This window comes from Pyrus communis, chromosome 9, assembly GCF_963583255.1.
Source record: "Pyrus communis chromosome 9, drPyrComm1.1, whole genome shotgun sequence".
Lineage (NCBI taxonomy): Eukaryota > Viridiplantae > Streptophyta > Magnoliopsida > Rosales > Rosaceae > Pyrus > Pyrus communis.
The window spans coordinates 13,176,563-13,197,021 of record NC_084811.1 but is presented as its reverse complement, the minus strand read 5'-3'; the positions used below and the strand labels follow the sequence as shown (position 1 = coordinate 13,197,021).

At 37.1% G+C, this 20,459-nt stretch overlaps 1 protein-coding gene across 1 annotated transcript; it reads right to left on the bottom strand.

Moving 5' to 3' along the window:
- Nucleotides 1–288: 288 nt before the first annotated feature.
- Nucleotides 289–7,809, bottom strand: LOC137745665 (protein sym-1-like). Its single transcript, XM_068485660.1, has 8 exons — nt 7,286–7,809; nt 6,290–6,377; nt 4,933–5,027; nt 4,457–4,529; nt 4,265–4,357; nt 4,063–4,149; nt 2,071–2,151; nt 289–682 (listed from the first exon to the last, which is right to left on the bottom strand). Exons 1-7 carry the CDS (start codon nt 7,744–7,746, stop codon nt 2,071–2,073), a joined length of 978 nt encoding a protein of 325 aa, XP_068341761.1. The 5' UTR covers nt 7,747–7,809; the 3' UTR covers nt 289–682.
- Nucleotides 7,810–20,459: the final 12,650 nt, after the last annotated feature.

The window sequence follows — 20,459 nt, the reverse complement described above, 5'->3', positions numbered from 1 at the left end:
TTAACAATTACGTTAGAAATATCGATGATATTTGTCAATTTTGACCTAACTTAAGAGTTTTTCCGATATGAGGGGAAGTTTAGACTTCAACACCCATTTCATATCTTTTTTTGAATTTTTAGATATTTCCATAAAAATATCAACCGTATTGAAGAAAATTTAAACACTGAATGCAACGCAAGGCAACTTTTTTGCACCAGCCTAAGCCAGCCAGACTTTTACAACAAAAACCAACCACCACAGACAACACGATCAATAATCTCTACATCTCAACTGCAAATCGAGCGATTAGGAAATAATTTGTGGAATCCATGACGTCTGACTTACAATCTGTATCTTCTGATAAACCAAGAAAAACATTTATCTTGGGAGTAACACTACTTCAGAGAGCTTCCCAATTTTCTAGAGCAAATTTAACCGTGAAATCTCCATTAGGGGATTCTTCAATTAGAAATCTAACCGGCAGTAAATTCTCAAATTCGATCAGGCAGGCATAAACACTTCAATTTCCATTACCAGTCTAGCAATTTACATTAAACAACAAGCTACAGGAATTCCGACCCCAAAACGCCGATGTAATACTTTCCATTGGTACATGGTTCTTTCAAACGTACAACATTAACCTTCTAAAACGGAACAAAGGTCTCCCGGAAACAGCTTCTTCTCTGCAATTATCCCATATCTGATCGAAATTGAAAAAGGCACATAAATCAGTGCAAGACAAATCAACAGCTAAAATACAACTGAATGTATAAAGTATGTGATAAAGTATCACAATTGGTCGTGAAATTAAGATCCCACATCATTTTGCTTTCAGAAATTGAAAATCGATCAAATGTCGTCCCCAAAATTGACAACCTGCAAATTCCCCAGTCGTTGAATTCCTTCCAAGAAAACTATCATCCCTCCCACCCTCACCCAATGTCATTGCACCATCATTTTTGCCACCCAACGCCATGGCCACCGGGCACCTAGGCGCAACCCCAAGTCAACCCCCACCAGCCACAACCTGGCTACCTTCTTCCAGATTCAAGCCACCAGCAACCCCGTTGATCTGTCAACCAGTCGTCCCACCCTTCCCTGATGTGCAGTTTCAAATTTATTGATGACATTAAACGATCTTCAACTTTAAGGACCAAAATCACAAGGGGTCTCAATTCCAAGGACCATTTGTGATAAATTTTTTTTTATTTTCATAGAAACAATAACAATGCAATAGCTTATGTATTCCCCATGAGAGATTTCAATGAAACCATATTGTCATGGCGGTCGCATGGACCTTATTACCAGCTGGTCTAAGGTCCACACTCCATTTATGAAGGCACAATCATCTTAGTTAAGATTTTAAGATGGTCTAAATTAACCATGGATTCAGATACTATTCAATGTTTAATTCTGAGTTCCTTTTAACTGTCAAAATGAAGCAAAACAAATATGAACTAAGGAGAACAGGATCTAAAACAACCCACCACGCTTATGGTAACTATAGAACTCCTATGAAAGCACAGTACGGTACGCGGGTGTTACACTACAATACTTGGATGAAAACCTTCCTAAAAGACCAAGGCTATGAAATAATATGTCACCATACCATGCAATCATGCTGCATATTGATCTACTTAAAAGTCCACGTGAGATTCCAAATACTTCATAAAAATCTAATTAAAAGTCCACGTGAGATTCCAAATACTTCATAAAAACAACTTTGCAGTTGCTGCCAACCAAGAAGCGCCGTATTGATCTAATTAATAGGGTTCCCTCGAGTATAGGCGCTTAATTTAGTTTTGAAGTTCAATTGTTCACAGGTGAGCTGGGTTGTTCAAAGAATTTCTTTTTTTTTTTTTGGGGGAGGGGGGGGTGGGGTCACTAAGGTAGGTCAGGGGAGGGTGGTGGGTGGCGTGGCTATGAGTGGAGATCATGATGGCTGACAGAATTGCATATCTTTTTTTTTTAACAAAAAAGTCCTTTTTACCGTTAAATTTGATGGAGACCAAAATGGCTTGCAAGAGTTAAGTTTTTCTTTTACTGATGCAAGAAAACATCAACCAACAACATCAGATTCTAACATACCTATTTTTGAAGAACCTCTTTGTGAGCTTTGAATGAGAGGATAACATTCCATGTCAAAGCTATAAAATTAGCAGTAAGGACCTGAAAACACCCAAAGAAAACAGCATCAAGAAGCAAAATAAAACGAGAGGATTCCCTAAATGAAACTGGAAAATAAATAATGACACTAAAACCAAAGACTTCTATTAAAATTCCCGTAAGTTGAATCAAATAATAAGAAGCCAGCTTGGGAATGAAACTCGTAAACATAGCTAGATGAGGGTTCTAATCAGACAAGACACATTTCAATGCTCCAAATTGTTCAGATACCCATCACACTAGCCACTAGGCATAACCACCGACGGGAGATTTGGACCACTGCTTCATTTGGAATTTTCTGATGTGAGTAAATACGATAGCTCTAAGGGATTCTGAAATCAGCTGCTTCATTCCATTCCGTTGCTAGATTTCTGCAACTGGTTATGTGATTTTGCTTTTCCTTTACATTATTTGTATTTTCTATTTTACCTATTTTCATACTGTTTTCCCATAAATGGTCAGATGCTTATCATGTAATGCTTATGGAATGATTCGAATGAATCAATGAAAAGTTTCCTTTTGTGGACGATGTGTTGGATTTTTGGATTGCCTATCCAGCCCCACTCTAACGACACCGATATTGTCCCCAACTTTACCACCTGCCCAATCCGTCAGGTGTGGGATTTTACCACAAAAGGCCTCGGTATTAGTTAAAGTAGGGTAATCCTATTTAAACCCCTTGGTTTTCTTTCCCACCACCGATGTGGGACTTTAACACTCCCCCTCACGTGTAACCCCATTTAGTGGTTCATACGTGGAGATCCACATCGGTAATTGAAAGTCAGAGATCGGCTCCAATGGAGTCCAAACTTGTTTTCAATGGAACTTAGTGGTTGTCCCTATGTTAAGAGTTCAGACTTGTTTACTTTGGTGACAAGCTCATTGGCTTGCACGGGCCCGACCCTGGCTCTAATACCATGTTGGATTTTTGGATCGTCGGGCCCACCCCACTCTAACGATACCGATACTGTCCCCAATTTTACCACCTACCCAATCCATCAGGTGTGGGGTTTTACCCCAAAAGGCCTAGGCATTAGTTAGAGTAGGGTAATCCTATTTAAACCCCTTGGTTTTCTTTCCCACCACCGATGTGGGACTTTAACACGATGACCATAGAAATCATCCACTAATTTTCATTATTTGGTTCGGGTAGCTCTTCGCCCATAAATGCCAAGTAGAAAGAAAAATTGTATAGGAAAAGGTCATAATAAACAGCATCACATTTCAACATTAGCACAGTAGAACAAAAAAGGATCAAATTACCCTGCCAAACCTCGTTTTTATAAGACTAACTACATACTTCCACATTGTTAATTGGAAAATAAAGCAACATCATAATATATGGTTCTAATAAAGCAGGTATCCTCTAATTTCAAAAACTCTCATCCAAAGCAAAATCTGGTTATGTGTTTTGTAACAAACTCTCCTCTAATTCCCTATATGGGTTCTACATCAGGTATCCCATGGTTCTACATCAGGTATCCCATCCATTTTCAGTATTTTCCAGTCTAGTTTTTTCATCTATAAACAAATTCAATTATAATCCATTTTACGACCTCTCAGGTAGAGTGTCATGATCCAATCTAGGCTGAAAGAAAATTATGTAAACAAGAAGTTTACATGTAGACATTACCTTCTAATATGGAAAACCTACTTTTGTACTAACTAAACTTTTCTAATTGTGATACATCAAGAGGCAGAGAGTCCCTTTTGTGACACCAAGAAGCCCATGCATTGAGACTCTTGGCTGCTCACAGGCATTTTAGAAGTCAGGGGGTAGTTAGGCATCTTCAGTCTGAAACTTTACAATATCCCAAACAATATCCCTAGACATATTCTGTCTAGGACCCAATCTCTAAACATATTCTGTCTATGAGCCATAAAATATGAATAACTTCTTCATAGCATTCTAACCTGGAATTGCTGTGGGACAAACCGAAAGTTGAGAAATTGGAAAGGTATCCACAGTTGCCAATTAACTAGCACAGCAGAAAACCACTCCTACACAACCAGATACTTTGTATTAACAAACGTAGCTTGTATACAAATTTACAAAAGTAAATGCAGTCATTCCGTTAGATTTAAATGCTCATAGATATGATTCTTTTAACACCACCTGTTGAAGCTTGGGAACGACTTGTGAAGGTTTTCCCTCCAGCGTCATCAATGTTGATAAGAAAACTCCAATGAATGTAGGAGCAAAAAGAAACTGCAGCAAATTGACTCAAAAGTTACCAAGACAGTATTGTTATTGAAAAAAATAACGATGAGTTGTCATGAAATTAAAAACCTAAAATGAATTGGTCACCTGATCAAGTAAAAGGCGCAGGAATGCACCTGATGCTCCAGGCGTCGTTACCAGTTTGCTTAGATACAAATACCTAATGACAAAAGGTGGTGTAATGAAAACGTACAAGAGCAAAACAGGAAAAAGAAGGAAAGAAGCATAGAAACAAAGAAAAATTACCATGAAATTAGATATATCACTTATTTACAATCCAAAGTAATCTCAGATTTTTTCCGGGGAACTTGATGGCATGATAATGCCACATGATAAATTAAACTGTTTACTGTACAGGAGGGACAGAACAAACATTAAGGTTTTGTACCATAAAGATGTACAGATACATTCATATCAGTTGATTAGTTACTGTGTGTTTCTAAAGGTTGTATCCTTATATATTTTTTTGAAATAATAATAATAATAATAATAATAATAATGACAACAGTACTAAAATGATGATTCTAAACTTCAGGCTTACAGATGGAATTTTGAATGGTTACCAGAAATGCAACGTCGGACCTACTAACACCAGCCCCATCAGGGTAAACAAGAACGTTCTTTTCAGGTCCAGGTACGGAGCTTTATCAATGACAAGCTGGGGCAAAGAATTACACTAGCATTGTCATATTCCGTGAGAAAATAGTATGATAAAAAAATGATAACTACCGTTTGCAAATGGCACAGCCCTCAGTATAATAACTTAAAATGTTACATCATTGTGCGCAACAGAAACCACTCAAGTTTCAACATTACAACATGTAAAAAACTTTAGTCTTTTTGAAAGATGATTGAGCCAATGCAATACCATGGTCTTGAGGCAGTTACCTATTCAGCTTTATTAAGAGATGATATACAACAAGAAAACTGAGCATCTCAAGTAAAGTAACAAGTAACACCACTCAACCAGAATAATCTAGGATCACCAGTCCTAGTTCAAATAAACTTCAGTATGTTATTTCCAACTCAGAAGGATAACTGTGTAACTTACTTGAGATCAAGGGTTCAAGATATGTCGTCTAGTAAGCACCAAATCAGATTTGCAAAGCTTATCTACGGCTGGAACAGAGATCATAGAATTAGTTTTGTCCCTTTCAAGTTTTATCTTCTTCGATTCTTCCAATTTTCTTCTTTATAAATGATATCTGATATGCCAACTTAGCCATCCAACCAGATAACAATTTTTTGTTTCTTTTTTCACGGAACCATTTGATGTCTAATAATCCCCATTAACTCCTAGTTTGGTTCTAGACCCTTTTGGTCAGACAAAAACCACATTTTTGAACTAAGCAATGCTGAATATAAACGATCATGCATAAAAGTTGGTATCAGATGAACTTGCCTTCTAGACACATGAAAGTGCCTTCTCTAAGCTGCCTCGTTATAATATTTTCAACGACACATTTATCTATTTGGGGAAAAAAACATGAATCTTAAATCACCTTTAACCCTTGTTTTCCCACTCAAGTATCCAGAACTACCTTTGGGACCGCACCACAACCCTGATCCCCAGCCCCAAAATCCACAACCCCCTAAAGTAGAATGACAACATTATACCCAAATACACTTGAGTGACAAGAAAAGATACGGAAAATATATGCAACCTTGAACTAAAAATGCATACTGAGGATGTTGAAATGCATTAATAAACAATCTATGCATCATTCCTTACATAAACTATAACAATTTATTAGGTAGATACAACAGTACATTTTTTTTTTGTTTTGACCATCTAATGATTCTAACCAAATTAACAAAGGATATAATAGTAGAAATACAAGTTGAAGATAATGCAGAAAACCAGATAAAGAAAGATAAACCATTCAATAATTTCGTTAATAGAAACTACAGGAACTATACCTGGCAGACCATATCCCCAATAAGAGTTAAAAGAGCAGATGTCAGAGCTTTTGTTGCAACTGGATACTTTGCAAGAAGATCCAAATACCTGTAAAAATATAACATCCAGGCTGGTAATGTTGAACAGGAACTATATTTTCAGATTGATTAGCTGAAAAAAAAATAAATTCTAATCCATCCTCAGGATTGAAGAACATAAGACATAGTGCTAATATACATACAATTTGTTTGCTAAAGCTTTGAGAATCTCAAATTATGAAGTAGATGCACACACTTACATCAATAGCTCAAAAGTATCACCTCATCAGTAAGAAAATGTCAAGATAATGGGAAGGTAAGTGTTTATATTAACTGGTAATAGCTGAAATTTTAATTATGTCATTATGCAGAATGCTATCAAAATGCAAGTCCAACGTGACCACAATCTCCAACCTGACTTTTACAACGAACATTGATGAAGAATTCTATTCCATTTGGATAGACAGTATAGTAGGCTACATAACAGATAAATGCCCTTCCTATTTCAAAGGTTGAATGTTGGAGGGAAGGGGGCAATACCATTTTGATACCTACACAATTGACTAAAGCGTTTCTATCATCCTAGCTTGTGACATTGAAGACCCATTAGCACCTAAGTAATGTGTTACCAACTCAAGTAGTCATCACTATCTTATTTATCGGCATCTTTAATCCAAGCACATCAAGTTGAAGACTGCGTAGGAAATTGAGTAATGCTGCCCGAGCATTTTAAACTGCACACTTATCATAATTCAACTACAGGCTCAGCTTTTTATCCCGATAACTGTTAAACTTTCATCTTACATTTTATTATTTGAAATTGGAATTGTTTCATTGCAAATTTTACAAAAGGTTCAATTGTCTGTTTTGTTTTTCCCTTTTTACTTCCGGCAAGTCAACAGTAATGCTGTAGCTCTAATTAGAAAATACACATCAATGCAACAAAAGCTGGAAATTGAAATTTGAATATATGGTTACCACGAAAGCAATGACCAATTGTTTTCACCACGACCACCGCCACCGCCTTCACCGTTGGCACCCCCTTCACCTCTGCCGCCATAATTTCCATCACCAGAGCCGCCGTCTCCACCAGTACCACCCGACCCACCATCGGAGACAACCGAAAGACGAAACCGGTCATAGCCCAGTTGCCTTAAACCCAGTTCAGAACGACCCAAGTCCTTAAGCACGACTCCAATGCCGGAATTGAGGGAAAATGAGTGAGAATGCAGAGCATGCGGGTGAGACTGGCACACAGAAGTGCTCCTAAATCCCCATATCTGAACTGGATTTGCTGCAATCCTATATGCAGTACAAGAATGCAAAGAGGGTCTACGAGAAGAACCCACGAACCGGTTTAGGAGCGGGGTTTTACGAGTGAGGGATGCAGGGTTTAGAGCCATTTCCTGCAATGAAATGGATTGAAAGGTTCTGGGCATTTGGAAACGTGACGCTTTGGGGTTGACAGACTGAGCCTTAGAGCAATTCCACGCCGGGCTATAGCCAATTCAATCCACAGAGTCAACAATAACAACTTTTAAAACCGATATTATCTACCCATTGAAAAGTAAATGATTTAACCTTATAATATGCTAGTAATAATATGATTCAAACTCGTTTTGGTGAAAATCAAACCTAAAACCTCTTCCTTATAAGTGAAGAGTAATACTACTAGACCGTACTACTAAGTATCAACAGTAATCACTTTTAGTGGTAAGTGTGTAAGTGCATGTGTAACCCTAAACTAAGGGGGTGTAGTTAATCTCTGCTTTCAGAGAATTTAAAAAAACTTTAAAATCCTAGTGCAGTCAATTAAAATATTTTAAAAGATTTTATAATCCATGCAAATCTAGGTGTAGTGCATTGAGATTTTATTAGAGATTTTAAAGTCCATCCAAATCTAAGTGTATTAAAAAAATTAAGATTTTGAAGGATTGCAGTAAATTGTGGATTTTGTGGGATTTGAGAGCAAGAAGTATATATAACCAAGACAAAAAAGAATACAACCTCACCCCCTAGGATTTCAAATCTTTTTCCATTTGGGGCAGTTCTCAAATCTCTACCAACCCCAGCCACACACAGGTACCACCATATACTTTGGTAGAATCTCTTTGGGTAAATTACACAGAGTTACCTCAACTATTGAGTCATTAACAATGTCATACCTTGTCTTTAAAAAGTTTCAATGTCATACTTCATCTACGAATTTGTTACAATTTCATACTTTCCTTCAGTTGTCTGTTAATTCCTCTGTTAAAATGCTGATGTGGCAAGTGACGAGACTCATTTTCTATTAAAAAATTAATTAAATATTAAAAGAAAAAAGAAAAAAAAAACCTGAGCCTTCTTCTTCCCCGCTCCCATCTTCCCCTAACCTACACCAAGCTCACCCAAAACCAGAACCCTACCTACCCCCCACCACACCCACCCCACCAGATCCCCAAAACCAAAAACAAATCCCAAATTCCCCTAATTTTCAAATTCAAAAACCCACAAAATTCCCCTAATTTTCAAATTCAAATCCCTATTCTCCCGGAAGAAGAAATCTAGTCCTTCCTCCGCCGCCGCTGCACCCCACCCAGCCTTCACCCCCACGCATTCGCGATCCCCCTCCTTTGACTCGCACGCCCAGATCGCTGAGCTCGACCAAGCCACCATGAGCAGCTTGGGGCAGCAACAAGTTCCGGTTCCTTTGGTCTGCGTCGCCGAGCTCTCTTTCACGGAGCTCTCCCTTTGCTTCACGATTTGGGATTTATTTTTGGGAAAGAAAATGTGTGAGAATATGTGTGAGGAGACGGGGAGAGGGAAGGAGGGAGAAAGAGACATGGGTTGCGGGAATGGGGAAAGGGGACGGATGGGGAAGATGGGAATGAGGGATGGGTTTCGCAGGGGGGAATGGGATCTGGGTTTGGGTTTCGTGTTTTTTTTTTTTTTGTTTTTTAATAGAAAATGGGTCCCGTCACTTGCCACGTCAGCATTTTAACGAAGGAATTGATAGACAATTGACTGAAGGTATGAAATTGTAACAAATTCGTATATGAGGTATGACATTGAAACTTTTTAAAGACGAGGTATGAAACTGTTAATGACCCAATAGTTGAGGTAGTTTTATGTAATTTACCCAATCTGTTTTTGTAAGCATTTCACAGCACAATTTGAGCTGGGTTTTTTTTTTATGAGTTCTCTAGTCAAAGGGGAATCATGTTGATGCTCAACGATTAGAACCCAATGTAGTGTTCAATATCGTTGATCCCTACTCTACAGAATATTAGTTTGAAGCATTCAAGGATATATCATATATAGAATTTTGGTTAATAATGGAAAAATGAAGTTAGAGTCAGGCTTAGTTGATTGCAAGGTGTGCAAGGATGTTGGTAATAGTTTCTGATACTAGTTTCCTGTATTATTATGACCCCTAGACCTTAATTAGGAATTTATGATCATCGAAGGAAATGATCAATCTAGGATTTTGGTTAATAATACTCTCTCACCATTCTGATTTTTTTAATGTCTCTGATACTACAAGCATTACTGAAGTACCACATCTTATGTCTCTGGTAAAATGGCAGTCGGTGGTGATGGTTGTTGATGGTGTAGTGCTCAAAAACTCACCAAAGTTCTGTTCATCTATCAATTTAGAGAGAGATGGAGCCGTGATAGTGTGAAAGAGGACCCGAAAAGGGACGGGATAAAGTGGTTATTGAGTACAGTAGGGGAAGGGGAAAAGATTTTTCTTTCTTTTTTTTCAATAAAAAATTATATTAAAATCCACCAAAATCTACAAACCAAATCCATTCAAATTCTTTAAAATCCATATGAATTTTGTAGGAGTCTTAAATCGTCCTAAATCCTATCAAATATATTATTTTTAAAATCTTTTAAAATCTTAGTTTGACTACACCCCATAAATAGTTCATGTATTAAAATATTATTACTTTTATAAAATAATAAAAAATAATTTTTTTTAATAATAAAAAATTGGTTGAAAGTATTTGAAAATATTGAAATGTGGTATAAAGTGAAAGAATATGGCCAAGTATTTATTAAAAAAAATTATGTTTTTTTTTTTTTGTATTTTTAATTAATTTTTTGTGTTTTTAATTAATTTTTTACAATTTTTTTAATTGTGGTTGATGTCAGCCACATGACCTAGGGGTTGGGGCTATTGATTCTTGCTAGGCGATTACTACCCCGGAGTCGAGTGGATTGGCGTAGGTTGGAGGGGTTTTTCGGGGGAGGGGATTTAATTAACTACTTAGGGGATTACTACCAAATTGCCCAAGCAATTACTGCGTTTAGTGAACTGCCCAACTGCATCCCTAACCTAAATAGTCTAGGTTATTGGTATCAAAATATTATTGTTATTTTATATCACGTAAGAAAATATAATTTTATTTTTAATTTCAAATAGGGTTTTTAACCAACCTTGTCACGTTATGTGTCATATTAGAAAGTATAGTTTTGTGGATAGATTTTCGAGTAGATTTTTAACTAATTTCGTAGCGCCACGTGTCATGATTCTGTAAGAATTTTGTGCATAGATTTCTAATAAGATTTTTAACCAATCTCGTCCAGCCATGTGTACCTATTTGTTTAGAATTCTCGTGGATAGATTTCAATAAGATTTTTAACCAATCATGACGTGTCACGTGGCAATATCTGCAACCTCATCATTTCTTTTTTCTCTATTCAAACCCTACGTCCATCCTAAAGTCACACACCAAAACCAAAATCTCTCATAATCCTTCTTCATAGTTTATAAATCTTAAGTTCTTACAATGTCTTCTTCAAGGAGTTTGTTAGAAAACGACGGGCAAGAGAAAAAATTGTTTGAGAAAGAGAGAGAATTGTTCGATCTCAAAGAGGAAGAAAATGAGTTGTTCAAAATGGAAAAGTAAGAGGATGAAGAACGTAAATGGAGAGATGATGAAGCAAGAAGTGAGATAACTTCATATACCCGTTGTGTCATGCAATCTGTAGAGGTAATTTCTAGACCCTAGCTAACACACCTTGATTGGAGTCAAGGTATGCTGGGCGACACCTGAAGGTAACGTAGCCAAAGGGAAAGTAAGGTGGAAGAAATACAGATAAATTTAAACCGAAAAGAAGTCATTTAAGCTAATAAAGAGAGTGTGCAGTAATGGACAGAACCTATAATACATATGTAGTCAGAGCATATATGACAGTACGACATAAGTAGAGCAGTCATGTAATGACCCGTCCCAAATTTTTACTAAACACGGAGCGTTGAGGATAATTTTGTAATTTCACTTTGGTTAGGATATTTATTTTAAAGGTTCTTTTTGGAAAATCTTGTAGTGTGAACCATTGGGGCCCACAAGTTGTCACGTGTCCTTCATTTGTCACCCTCTTCTGTCACTCTCCCTCTTCGTTTACAATATATCTCTCTTCCTCTCCCTTCATCTCTCTTTGTACTCTTCTCTCCGAGCCATAGACACACGAACAACTTTGACCTCAGCGAACACCACCACTACCAGACCCTCCTCCATGTCAAACCCTGGAGCTGACGACGCCTCCCATGGTACACAGTGGTTGCCACTGTTCACATTTCCTCCCCGACGGATTTTCTATGAGTTTTCGTCATTTTTCACTAGGGTAAGTCTCAAAAACCATAGATCTTCGTAGATTATGTTTAAGAGTGAGTTTGGGACGTTTTGAGTAGTTTTGGTGTCTGTTGGACTCAGAAATAGCTCGGAGGAAACTTTCCCTAGATTCTAGTGAGAACCGTCACTTTTTAGGCCATTTTCCAGCTAGCTCTGGCCACAACATAGCTCCAGATTGGTATGAACATATTCTCCTCATTTTAAGCTTTATTTCCATAGCTAGAACGTCAAAAAATGTGAAGAAAAGAGTTCGAACGGAGCTCTAGAACCCCTGCCCAGATTCTAGCCGACCTACGGCCTGAAATCAGGTCGACCTGATCGGTAACCCAAAAGAAAATCTAACCCAGTAACAAGGCTTAGCCCAACCTAGCAACCCAAAACCTAGATCACCTAACCTGACCCAAAATCAATTCCCTGATTTCCATGGTCGATGCGTAGGCCGCGCATGGGTGCGCGTGGAGGACTGTCATGGTCAATGCGTGGAGCACACGTGCCTCTACCACCGTTGATGTGAAAATTAACTTGACACACAAATTAAACCCTATTTGTGACAATTGTAGTAGATATGTAAGTAAGGATCGTTCTAGACCGGGGATTAACTAGGGATGCTAATCTATGTAAATAAGACTCAAAAACACTAAACTAGACTCTATGGACTCAAAACTAACTTTAGACACTTAAAACAGCAACCAACACTAAAAAGGACTAAATTTTAGACTTAATAAAGGTTTTGGACGAAAATAGGACTTGACTAGACTCAAAAGACTCAAGGAAAACAAGTTTTGACTCAAATATGAAGACTAAATAACATGGGGATTGTTTTTGACGAATTTTAGACTCAAAACAAAAACTTTGTAGAAAACACTTTTGAAAAACGAATTTAAGTAAAATAGATGGGTGGAAGACTAGTTAGAGGGTCATTCTCCACACATGATATATGCATACGAACCAATGTCCAGTTATTACTCCTTTAGACTATGAATGACAACGCCCCAAATTAGTTGCATCGCACAACTAACCCTCAAGTTTTCCTTATTTCATTGAATTGAATGAAAACGCATTACAACCAAATTATCTTTTTCAAGTTCTTTATATGAGATGCATAACAAAGATACATATCAAAAGTCATTAAGCTTTGTGAAAACTATAAGCGTTGACAAGGCACTCATCACTATGAAACGCATGAGATTCGTACCAAGGATTTACTTAACGCAATTGTGACTAGCAACCTCCACTACTTGTGAATATAAGTGCATAACAATTACGTGAAACCATCCTATACTCTAGCATCAAGTTTATGCATGCAACTTAAGTGTTAACCCCCAACCCACATACATAAACCAGTTTTAATAACTTAGATAAGCAAATCACATTCATGTCTTAAGAAATAATAACCGGACGTAATCAATTCATATAAAACATATAATCATGGCTTCAAATTCTCCTCTAACTAAAAAGAAGTTAGTTCCTCATGTTCGCAAAACAAAGATAATTAAATTTAAACATTAAACTAAGACTAAGGATAGAAAGAACCAAGAAAACGCTCCACACTCCAATGGCATGCACGTCACTCCCTTGGATGGCAGATTGCACAAGTCCTCCTCTCCTTGCTTCCTTGCTTGTGGCACTAGGGTGTTGTAGAATGGATTGTGGGGTTTGATGGATGAAAGTATGAATGAATGAATGTGTGAGTGGATCCCTAAATGGTGTGGCATATGGCTGTTTATATAGGCTAATTAGGCACACTTAGTGAAGGAAAATGATTGCACAATCCCATTGAAAAAGGGTTAATTCAAGGCAGAAATCAAATGGGAATTGGAATAGGTAGTGCGGCTAGGATTTAGGGATTCTAGAAGGTTTTGGTGCGTCATGTTTATAGGGATGAGATAAGGTTTCTAGAAGGGATGGTTTAGGGCAGATTCCTAAACCTAAAGGGCCTAGGACACATGATATTTGTGTAGAATGAGGATTGCAATTCCTAAACCTACAAGGAATGGTGTTCATGCGGCCTTTAAATGGATAAGGCTTCTAGAAACTAAAATAGGTGCTTAAATGTGTAATTAATTCCCTCTAAGTAGCTAGGTTTAAGTCCTAACCTTATTTGAATAGGATAGAATAGGATAATGTTAGAGTTAGGATAGGATAAGGTTTCTAGGATAGGATAAGATAAGGTTGGATAAGGTTCCTTGTTTCTTGCTTCTTCTTTATCTTCATTGCATTAGGACTTCTTCCACCAGATTTGTAGCCTTTCCTAGCCCTTCTTGACTTCAATTTCGTCCATCCTCTTTACTCCATAGTTAAGCTATCCAATCCATGCCCAAAAATGCTCCATTTAGCTCCAAAATGCCCTTTCTTGCTCCTTTTGCCATTAGGACCTAAAAACATATGAAAATAGCTTAAAAGACTAAAATAGATAGTAATTAAGTAACTAAATGCAAGGAAACAACATAACTAAGTAGCATAAATATGCTCTTATCAACCGTCCACAGCGACGCTGTCGAATTTTCCAGTGACTTTTCCGGCAACCCATCTTGACGTGTGGGGGAACCTAATGTACCCCTTTAAGTTTTTTGACGTTCTGAATCCGTTTACAACGTCAGCTTTCCCAAATTCAATTGTTTTAGTAGAGTTTTATTAATTGATCCCTTTATGTGCTTAGGTGCGTTGTTAGTGGCGTTTCAGTCTTCCCTCGTTCGAACAGCTCTTCAGCTACAGAGTATTTGTGAGTGGACCCTTTCTAAAATGCATGATTTTAATTACTAGAAATGCATACATGAAAATCATGATTTTATGACTACGTTTTATGAAATGTTTATGAGTAAATCAGATTTACGCTTTATGAAATATCATGCTTTATCGAATTTATGTTTACTGAGATATTTATGAATATGATTTATGATATAATGTTTAAGCTATTAAGCTCCAATGAGATATATTTTGGAAAGATTATGTTTATGATTTGTGCTTACTTAGTGGATATTGATATTTATATATGCCTTCAGATGGGTGATGTAGGGCCTCCGGGCGAATGATATTTATATATGCCTTTGGGTGGGCAATGTAGTGCCTTCAGGCAGGTGATATAGTGCCTACGGGCGGAAGTTTTATATATTACCTTTGGGCGGGTGATGTAGTGTCTTCAGGCGGAAGATTTATATGTTGCCTTCGGGCGGGCAATGTAATGCTTACGGGTGGAACATTTATATATGCCTTCGGGCGGGTGATGTAGTGCCTTCGGGCGATTGTGATACCACTACCAAGCACACTATATATGATATATGTTTTTGAAGGTTTTATGGCATACTAGGGTTTTCGAAAAACCTATTATTTATTAGCTATATGAGTTTTCTAAAACTGGGGGTTAGTACGTTTAAAGAGTTTTTGTTTTAGTATTAGTTATATATAAACTTGGTCTACTCATATTTTGTTTTGCGCCCCCTTCAAGACTTAGAATCGAGATTTACAATCTTGGCATCAGGGTACCCGTATTGGTATCTTCGAGTCCTCTCGGTGTAGGACCCATTCCTTTGTTTGTACCTTTTCATAATACTTCTTCTACAGTATTCTTGATCAACTGTATACTCTGAGCACATTCCCACATTTTCATATTCTTATTGAGTAAAATTTACGTGTTTTATTTACGTTCATTCTTTCTTCATTAATTGCATGCATCTTAATATGGCGTTGTCACCCTCGGGTGTCGGCCATCATATGTCTACCCTGGTGTTTGAAGGATATTGAGATCGAGCGTGTCAATTTAGTATCAAAGCATACTTAGGATATTCTTTTATTGTTGTAATGTGTCAGCCTTGACATCATTTGGATGTCACGGCTTCCGTATTTGGTGCCTTTTGACGTAGTTATGTGAACCTCATTTTGTCGAAATTGTCACATCATATTTGAAGTACAAAAATTCGTGTCGGGATTATGCTTTATCTGTGATGTAATAGATTGATGGACGACTTTTAACAACGGATCAATACTATACGACATGCCTTCCCCAGAAATGGCAGGCAGAGTCAGATTTACATTAACGTGACGTGAAACTCAGTGATAGGAAGTCTGGTTAAGACCAACTAAAGATCTGAAACGATGATGATACTCTGCGACATGCATTCCCTAGAAATGGCGGGCAGAGTCATATCTATATAAAGATTACTCGAAACATTTGAAGTTCGTGTTGGAGAAAGTAAGGAAGCATCAGTTGTAAATGTAGTTTAGCTAGTGTTAGTTTGGTGGGATCGAATCAATGTTCTCGGACTTGTTGTTGCCATTGAGGGAATTCGTGTAAACCCTCAAAAGATTTCTCGGTGATTGTCTTATCGATAACTTTTTTACTTACTCCAACAACAGGGTCAAGTTCACTAAACATCAACAGCCAGTTTTATACACCAAATTCTTCAAAACATTGATTTTGTTTAGACTAGATACTTTCTTGGGAGACCCCATTGTAGCAGACGCTATTCTTATCAATTTCTAACAAGGTTGCGACTACTGAAAATTGAAAATCCTCACAAGGTATTGTGAAATACAAAATATCTTTGGTTTTGTCAATTTTTATCGGTAGCTCTTAATAGTTCATTAAGCATAGTCCTATTTCCTTTTTGGCTAGGAAACAAGTTAATTTTGTTTGTGATATTGAATGTTTGGCTGCACGCTGATGCAGCATGAACAAGTAATGCATGTGCCTCTTGACGGTTGGAACCACATGAAGCGAACCATCTTATCTACGACCTTGAGCCAATAGTTACCGCCTTACTTGAAAACTTAATGACACCCTTTCTTTGTAGAAATTTATGTGGGACGAAAGTTGGGAACATAACTTTTTGGAGTTTGGAACATCATCTTACTCATGCTCTCGTCCCTATTTTTTTTTACTTTGGTAGTGAGTTTTAAGTCTCTTGTTTTGAATCCTTAGCACGTTTGGAGTTGTTTTTTGATGTAGCATGGGAAGGTAATCGCCTATTCTCCCGGACATCTCAAACCTCACGGAAAGAATTATCCTATTCATGACCTAGAGCTAGAAACAATTTTCCTTGATGTAAAATCTGGTGACGTTTTCTCTACAGCAAGAAGTGTTGCATCCTTTCTGACCAAAGAAGTTGTAGTGTGTTTTCACATAAAAGGAGTTGAATTTAAGACAGAAGAGGTGGATGGAACTCATCAGTGATTTTGATAGCGTTTTTGAGTGTCATCTTGGTCAAGCAAATGTCATAGCTAATGCTCTTAGTCAGAAATCTCATGGACAACTTACTTCCATTTGAGCTATCCATGTCCCACTATTGTTTTCTCTTCGAGGGATTGGCTTTACTTTGGCGCCCGATCCATGATGAGTATTGTTGGCTCACTTCTAAGTTAAACCTGTACCGATAGAATTCGGGTAAGAAACCCAAGTGTTTGATCAATAATTTGCGAGTTTGAAGGAGCAAGTATCAGACGACATAAGATGGGAGTTGAAAGTTCAAGGAGTTGGAACTCTGTTGATAAGACACAAATTGTTTTTGCCTAAGGGTAATGAAGCTGTGAAAAAGAAAAATTCTTGATGAGGCTCACATTTCAGCGTATGCCATGCATATTGGCAGTACTAAATTGTACCACTGTTTTCGTCCACTTTATTAATGATATTGTATGAATGGGATATCGCTGAATATGTTAAGAAATGTTTGATTTATTGGTAAACAGAAGTAGAGAGATGGAAGCCATAGGGCTTATCTCATTTTCTTTCTATTCTTGTTTGGAGATGGGAAGAAATTTTCATGGTTGTCATTTTTAGGTTGTTGAGGACCCACTGGGGATGCGAATGGAAATGGGTGAATGTCACCATAGATTTCCTGTACAAACCACCCTGTACACATTGAGACTATGATGATATTTTGGTATTTGTTGATTAACTCACTCAGCATATTATCTAACAATCTGTGAGGACTATACTTTCGACTGCTTGGTATAATTCTTCATTCTAGACTTCATTAGACTGATGTTTTGATTAACATCGATTTCGACCATAATCCCATATTCACCTTTTGGTACTAAAAGACATGCTAGTCAACTTTGGGTTCGTGTTTACCCTACAACACTTCGTATCATTTCTAAAGCAGACAAACTGTTCAGGAAGACCACTCAGGTTTGAAAGTTTTAGCTGAGACCATTAGTCATTCAATCATCTATTAACACCCTATCGAGCGAATCATTACCACTGGTGATTGAGTATCCCTGAGGTTATTGTTATGACAAGTTGTTGTGAATATTAGAATGGGAAAAAGTCTAAGTTCCTATGTTGAGTGCCTAAAGTTATACTTTTATGCCCTCTTTGACTTAGGTTTTTGACTTAAAATCTTTATGCATCAAAAGGTATTTTGTTGTTTGTATTGTATTTCAGGATGAAAGTAAGGGCTTAAAGAAATCATCTTATTTTGAATATCTTAAGAGCCTAGAATGGATAGTTTGAAGCATCCGCAAGAAAAGGCCCTTGCAGAACAACCAACTTGTGAGCTTTGCCCCGAAGTGCTCAAAATGAATTAGAAAATGGGGCATATATGGTTGGAAAGCCTTGGAAGTCTTCTTTCTGATGGTCTTTACAGCTTGTGATTCGGAGGTTTCAACAAGAAATTATGACAAAATAAATGTTCAGTTACAAATTCGGATAACAGCTAGTTTTCAGTTACTCCTATACTAAAAGTTGATTGTAATGAGCTATAAATGAGAGTCAATTTAAGGATGTAAATGTGTTAGATGTTAGAAAACTCCTAAGCATTTTAATAGGAGAAAAATACACAGAATCTGAAGGAGGAAAATGAGGAGATACATAACATCAAAGAGGATGAGGAATCCTCCACCTTGTGCCGTTTCTAGGTTCTAGCTTTCCTAACTTTTTATGTATTTTGTTTTTATGCATTTTGTTATGTTTTTAATTTAGGTAATGGATACTTAGGGCTTCTTTAAAGCCCTAGACATGATTGAATTAATGTTATGATGCAATTTTAGTTTATCAATTTCATTTGCAAGCTAGAATCAGTTTTTTGTCCCAATTGTTTCAAACACATATTTTCAAGCTTAGCTACCTTGTTTATGTTTACTTTCTGTTGAGAATGATAAGGCTGACTGTCATATCTTCTTTCATTCCGTAGCAACATGTGGTTAGGTTCAGAACTAATCATATAAGCTGATTCCATGAAAATCTAGGATAAATGCCATGTTCTAGGGTTCATGTGATGTTCAAAATCCTCTTCGTTCTTTATGAGTTTCTAGGTGCTAAATCTGAGTATATGCCATGCTAGGTTGCACCTACAAATATAAATTTGATGTATATGTCATGTATCTAACATGCAAAGAAAGTGAGGATTCATACAATCTAGTTATATGTCATGCTAGATATGTGAACATCTTAGTTGTGCATTTGAAATGGATAAGTTAAAAGATCATCTCATTGATTCATGAATGTTTAGGGGAAGGCCTTAGCTCATTTTAAGTCAGATTTATGTCCTAAAAATGTTTCTAACTTATTTCATGTATTAGGTTTATTTTTAGATAGTTCTAATTTTTCCCTTTTCTTTTTGTCTTTATTTCTTTTCCAAAATTACTTAAACCCCAAAATTTAAATCATAGGAGCCATTAACTGATGCTAATATGTAAGAGTAAAAGATTTTACTAAGTTGTTTATCAGTCTTTGTTGTTCGACACCTTTACTTGTGTCACTATATTATCCTTATATTTGCACTCGAAAGGAACCTCAACATCCTACCCATCATATTACTTTAGACTACCACTCGAGTTGAGTTTGCACTCGATCATCTCAACTTGCCACCACAAGATCAAGTTAGGTACTTACACGTATTCTTGCATCAAGGTTGCGCATTCAATCTTGTTATCTTGTACTCTAGTTTTGATGAACTTGTTTTGATCTTTAAATTCTTGAGTGTTCTTTTAGCCATCTCGGCATAGCCTGTCGCTAAATCTGAGAGAAATTTTCAATGAATCATCTCGTTTAAGCTTTATGAATTGCATTGTTCGGTTGTAGGGGGTGCCGTCACTTTTGTACCTCATCGGGATGCGCATTTCACTTCCAAGTCTCGTGAAGCCTTCTTGAAAGCCATGGGTACTAAGTTGTTGTCTAGTACCACATTTCATTCTCAAATTGTTGGCTAGTCTGAACAAACTATCCAGACCTTGAAGGACGTGTTGTGTTCATCCGTTCGGTGTTTCAGCATGATTAGAAATTGCACCGATCTCTATTGGAATTGTTTACAACGACATTTTTTATTTTCGGTTTGGGCATGGAACTATTTGAGACATGGTATGAGATATTCTACATGCAACACTTGTTAGACAGAGAGTTTTGCGAACTAGTATTTGAAGGATCGAAATTTCGATATGTGAAACTGTATGCTTTAGATGATGTTGCCTTGGAGTTTAGACAAAATGGTAATTTTGCACCTTTGAGAAGTTACAACTTGTTTATCGAGGCAACAATGTGTTGTCGATATTGCAGGCTGCAGACTGTAATATTGATGGCTTATTTGTTAGGTTCG

Coding starts and splice junctions, on each gene's coding strand:
- LOC137745665 (XM_068485660.1), bottom strand. CDS start 7,746: ATGCCCAGAACCTTTCAATCCATTTCATTGCAGGAAATGGCTCTAAAC. Junction 4,530..4,932: donor GGTCCGACGTTGCATTTCTG/GTAACCATTCAA, acceptor TTTTGTCATTAG/GTATTTGTATCTAAGCAAAC. Junction 4,358..4,456: donor TGCGCCTTTTACTTGATCAG/GTGACCAATTCA, acceptor AATTTGCTGCAG/TTTCTTTTTGCTCCTACATT.